Consider the following 5,785-nt stretch of genomic DNA (forward strand, 5'->3'; position numbering starts at 1 on the left):
GCTTTCTAGCAGTCCCCTCTACATCACCATTGCTTTTCCTCTTGCTTCCAGACATCCTGGGCTCTGAGCACTGTACTACTGTACACTATCGCACTGTACAGTAAGCACACAGCACAACTGACAATGTCCAGCAGACACGTGAGCTACTTCCTAGATTTGTTCGCATCTACGAATGTTCGTAATGCGAGGTCCATTCATATCTGTGAAAGTTTGCAACTCGAGTGTTCGTAAGTTGGGGACTTACTGTACTAAGAATCATGATTACTAGATCATATGATTAAGAGGATGTTTAGTTTGCTAAGAAACTAAAGATAGCCAAACTATCTTCCAAAGTGCCTGTACCATTCTTCCATTCCCATCAACAATGAGAGTTCCTGTTGTCCCACATTCTCACCAGCATTTGGTGTTGTATTTTGAATTTTTGTATTCCAATAGGTATGTAGTGGTGTCTCGTTTTAATTTGCATTTCCCTGATGATATACAATGTGGAGCATCTTTTCATATGCTCACTTGACATCTGTAGGTCTCCTTGGTGAAGTATCTGTTAAGGTCTTTGGCCCACTTTTAAATAAGGTTGTTTCCTTATCATTGAATTTTAAGGGTTTTTTTGTATATATTCAATTATGACATGTCAAACATAGTAAAGTATTGAGAATAATATGATTAACACTCAGTTTATCAAATCCTAGCATTTTGTCATATTTGCTTTACATTCTTAGAGGCGGGAACAAATACCCCTGTATACCCTCTCCAGCCCCGTTCCTTTCCTTTAGAGAAAACCAGTCCTGAATTTGGTGGTCATCATCCATACTCATGTTTTTTATACTCATGGCTGCATAAACAAAACCAATGAATTATATTGTTTTGCAATTTCAACTTTTATAAAATGCACGTATCATTTGGCAACTGGCTTTTTTTTCCACTTGCTTGTTTATCCATGTTGATATATTTATATTTAGCTGTAGTCCATTCATTTTAACTGCTCTATAGTGTTGTAATTAGTAAGCCACATTTATCCATTCTTCTGTTGATGGACATTTAGATTGCTTCCAGTTTGGGGCTATTACAAATCAGGCTATTATAAACATTTGTATGTAAGTCTTTATATGGACACACCTTTCCTGTTCTGTTGAGTAAAACCTAAAGGTGAAACGGCTGGATCATATGGTAGGAGTATATTTAATTAAGAAACTGTCCAGCATTTTTCCAACATGGTTATACCATTTTGTATTCCTATCAACAGTATATGAGAGTTCCAATTCCTCCAAATCATTGCCAACATTTGGTATGGTCAATCTTTTTAATTTTAGCATTTTAGTAGGCATGTAGTGGATTCTCACTGTTTTTTTATCTTGCATTTCCCTAATGCCTAATGATATTGAACACTTAAAAAAATAGCCTTTTTTAAAGAGAAGTTTTAGATGCACAACAAAATTGAGTGGAAAATACAGAGGGTTCCCGTATAGCCCCTGATCCCACACACACACAACCTCCCCTACTACCAACATTTTTTACAATTAATGAGCCTACATTAATACATCATTATCACCAAAAGTCTATAGTTTACATTACGGTTCACTCTTGATGTTGAACAAATATATAATGGTTTTGACAAATGTATAACAACATGTATCCCTAATTATATTATGCAGAATAGTTTTACTGTCCTAAAAAATCCTGTACTACATATATCCTCCCTCTCCCAACCCCTGATCTTTTTACTATCTCCATAGTTTTCCCTTTTCCAGAAAGTCATATACTTGGAATCATACAGTATGTAGTCTTTTCAGACTGGCTTCTGTCACTTAGAAATATGCATTTAAAGTTCCTTCATGTGTTTTCATGGCTTGATAAGCTTATTTTTCCTAGTGCTAAATAACATTCCATTGTATGGATGTATCAGTTTATTCATTCACCTATTGAAGGGACATTTTGGTTGCTTCCAAGTTTTGGCAATTATGAATAAAGCTGCTGTAAACATGTGTGTGCAGGTTTTTGTGTGGGCATGAGTTTTGTTTGTTTTTTTAAAGATTTTTATTGGGGAATTNCCAATAAAATCTTTGGAAAAAAATAAAATAAAATAAAATTAGAAGAATAGAGTTGTTAGGATTACATAAAAGAACATTTGAAAACTCCTGCTTCTGCCTTTTCCTCATTTGAAATAATTCATATCTTCATTATTTCCCATCTGGATTGCCACCAAGTGATTTTCCTGTCTTCCTACTCCACTCCATCCTCAAAACAAAAAAAAAGCATCCATTCTCTGACATAAAGTCACCATCACTAGTTGTCCACCACAACAGAAAAATATCAAACTTTCCAATTTAGAATTCAAAGCCCTCCACAATAAGACACCAAATTACCACTCAGCTATCTCTCTGGACACAATCAATACTCCCTAAATATTGGAATTTCGTGGTCTGTGCCTCTGCACAAGCTGTTTTCCTTTGCCTACAATAAGCAACAATAATCGACAAATGTTTACTGGGTACTTAGAATGTATCAGACACAGTTCTAGGCACTGGAGAGGCAATGGAGAGGAAAAAACAAACAAAAAACAGACATGGCCTGCCCTCACAGTGCTTAGTCTAAAAACTAGAAGCATTAATCAAATGATCACACAAACCATGTAACTGCAAGCATGGCTAAGAGTAATGAAGGAGATGAACCAGGCTCTGCCCCAGTCAGGGAGGTCAGGGAAAGCATCTCCACTCTCATGTCCCCTCTATGGACACCCTATCCTTAGCTGTGTCAATTACACCTTTATTCTCTGACTCCATCTTGAAACCGCAGAAATCTCTTTGACTCCTGCCTCTCCACAGCCCTTAATCCAACAGCATGAACTATCTGCTCTTCCTGGACAATTTATCTTACATCTCATCACCAGTTACCACTGACACCACTGCAGTTCAGGGCTTTTATTATCTCTCACCTGTACTGCTACGCTAGCTTGTCCTTTCCTCCAATCATACCCAGCACACAGCTGCCTAATCAATCTAACCTAAATCGTTTTTATTTTCCTTCTGTTTTTAAAAAAAAATGCCTGCTCAGAAACGTTCAGTAATTCCCCCATTGATTCTTAATTCCTTAACCTGGACTCAAAGGCTTCCCTAATGCAACCCCAACTTAGTTCTCCAACCTTACCTCCCACTAGTCCCCACTGTGACTCCTCTGTCAAGGTGATTTATGAACAGGCCTGGCAGATCCTTCACCTTTCTGTGCAGAGCAGTTCCCTCAGTCCTGAATGTTGTCTCCCCTGACAGCAGGGCCCACATTTAACACATCCTTCCAGGCTCAGTTCAGTGCCACCTCTCCTCCAAAGTCCTCTGTGAAGGACTGCATGTTCCAAAAGCAGCCACAGCAATAGTTCCAGTATCACATGTACTTCCAGAACCTTGCCTCCCCTATCAAGAAGTGGAGTCTATTTCCTCTCCCCTTGAAATTAAGCAGGCCTCAACACTGCAAAAGTGGTGCACTAGCGCACCCCCCCACACACACACACACACACGCACACACGTGCGCCTTGGGACCCAGCCACCACACGTTGAGGAAGACCATGCCAGGAAAGCACATATGTAGTAGTTCTGGCCAACAGTCGCAGCTAAGTGGACAGCCAGCATCAACTGCCCAACATGTAAGGGCCTTCCGATGGCCCAGCGCCTAGCCCTGGAGTCAAGCTGAGTGGAGCAGAAAGGTGCTATCCCCACCCAGCCCTGCTCAAAATGCAAATTCAGAAGCAAAAAAACCAGCAATAGGTTAGCAGAACACCCTCCATGATAACCCTGCCCTGAATATCACCCTCTGACTCCTCGAAATTTTGTTACATGGGGGTTATTCTCCCCCTATTGCTAACTTCCGCCACAGCTAGCTAGGTGGATCCTCACACACAGGAGGCTCTCGAGTAGGCGTTGACTGACCAACTGAATAAATGAAAGTTAAGACTTAATTCCTCCTGAAAATCCATAGAAGAGCCTAAGAACTCTCTGTAGCACTTGTAGAGCTGATGTGATTAGTTAAGTTGGGCCAATGACCAAGATGACTGTGATTGGTATCTTTAAAAATGACTAATCAAAATCTGTTTTGGAGAAAAAGAGGATACGTTCTGCCTCTGAGCTGGAGGAAAGTCTGGAAAGGACAGAAGTGGGCGGCGTAGCAGTACGGCCATGGGTCATGGTGTCTCGGCCCGGGTTTCTAAGTGTTGGGTGCAGCTCCAATAGGGCGAAGCCTCCTTTCCCTCTTACAATTAAAAGGAGCGCCTGTTTCTACAACGGTTATTGTATACTTGCGTTTTCATAACCCCAAATGCTTCTTCCTTCCCTCCCTTTCGTAAGCGACAATAAAAACTTAAACCTGGGAGGAATGTAAGCGGGGCGAGGGCAGGTGCTCCGACGCGCATGCTCAGGAACCGGCCAGGGACCCCCGAGCCCCGGGCAGGCTCAGCACCTGCGGGGAGGCTACTCACTATCACACCACCTCGGCGTCGCTAAGCACTTCACCTGAGCGCCCTGTCCCTCAGCCTTTTTCTCCTGGGCTCTTCTTTCTGCAAACGCAACGTGGCACGTGCTGGTTGGGGGCCATCCCGACGCCGGCGTGCGTCCCGTGGGCCCAACCCGCCCACCCGGCCCAGCCCGGCCGCGCCCCCGCCGCCATCTACTCACTGTCCCGCAGACGACGCTTGAACGCGGGGTCGCCACGCCGCTTCCGGTCGAAGTAGACACAGTAGCCCAGGAAGGCGACAGCGCCACAGGCCGCCAGGGCCGCCAGGAGGCCGAGGAGGGTGCGGACGCAGGGCATCCGGCCGCGGGCATCCCACGTGCGGAGCGTTGGGCGCGGGCCCCGAGCGCGGGGAGCCCGGCCGGCCGGCAGGGGGCGTCGGCGCGGTGCCCATCCCGGCCTCGGGGCTTCCCGTGCCTCGCACCAATGCCAGCGGACAGAAAAGGAAACCGAGGGTCCCAGAGGATGCGTGTGGGAAGCCTCGCCTCCACTGAGTGGCAGAGCTCTGTTCCAACCCAGGTCTGTCGCACTCCAAATTCTGAACCGCACTTACCCAAACGTACCCGTCCCTGTGCCTACGACGCCTATTCAGGCGAATCGCAGTCGGTCTGGAATCTGGTTAGCTGGGGAACTGGACGCTCTTTAGGCCTCTGTTCCCTCACCTGCAAGTTTAGGTGGACTTTGGTCATCTAGTTCACAGCACTGCCCACTGAGCCCCTGAACACTAGCCCATACTCCCCCACCTGGTCTGCGTTGTCACCTGAAAGGACTCAGCAGTCCCAAGTCCCCGGCCACTTAACTCTATGGCAGGAGGAAGGAGGAATTTTGAAATAAGAATGTTTAGCCTAAAAACAACAACAACAAATGTTAATTTGGCTGGGCTGGGCGGGACAGCCAGAAGTCCCAGAACAGAACCAACTCTGAGAGACCCATGACACTAGCCTAGATGCTTTTCTTCCCAATATTTGCTTTATTCAGCAGACGCAGCAGAAAGAATAGAGAGGTAAGACTTGACCCCAAATACCAGAGTTTTGATTTTTATACTAAGTCAAAGAGAAGGCATACGCTAGGTGCGGACTTAACTAAATAATTTATCTTTTGTTAGGTTATTCAGCTGCTGCTTACAATTTATTGATATTACTAGTGTGCGCATAGCAAGGTACTCATCACTGCTGTGACTACCACCGGGGCTGAGAAGAAGCCCATGCCCTCACAATTGAAGAGTTAGCAGGTGTAAGTTATGTGTGATTGTTTTCTTTTTTCTTTCTTTTTTTTTTTTTTTTTTTTTTTT

The 5,785-nt window shown here is 44.5% G+C and overlaps 1 protein-coding gene across 3 annotated transcripts in view; it reads right to left on the reverse strand.

Annotated features, from left to right (window-relative positions):
- TOMM20L (translocase of outer mitochondrial membrane 20 like) overlaps window positions 1-4,831 on the reverse strand; it is a 16,513-nt gene extending 11,682 nt beyond the window's left edge. Inside the window, exons 1-2 of one of the 3 annotated variants that reach the window (XR_002124317.1) lie at window positions 4,659-4,824; window positions 4,463-4,540 (exon numbers count right to left, since the gene is read on the reverse strand). Coding sequence is in view for 2 of the 3 variants with exons in the window: in XM_019644762.1 (XP_019500307.1) it covers window positions 4,497-4,540; window positions 4,659-4,794 (180 nt within the window). In the remaining variant the exon portion in view is untranslated. Of the gene's footprint in view, window positions 1-4,462; window positions 4,541-4,658 lie in introns of all 3 variants that reach the window. The other 2 variants (XM_019644762.1, XM_019644758.1) reach the window with 2 other exon arrangements.
- Between the last annotated feature and the right edge of the window lie 954 nt (window positions 4,832-5,785).

The sequence above is a fragment of the Hipposideros armiger genome, unplaced genomic scaffold, assembly GCF_001890085.2.
Source record: "Hipposideros armiger isolate ML-2016 unplaced genomic scaffold, ASM189008v1 scaffold_5, whole genome shotgun sequence".
In the NCBI taxonomy this organism is placed as follows: domain Eukaryota; kingdom Metazoa; phylum Chordata; class Mammalia; order Chiroptera; family Hipposideridae; genus Hipposideros; species Hipposideros armiger.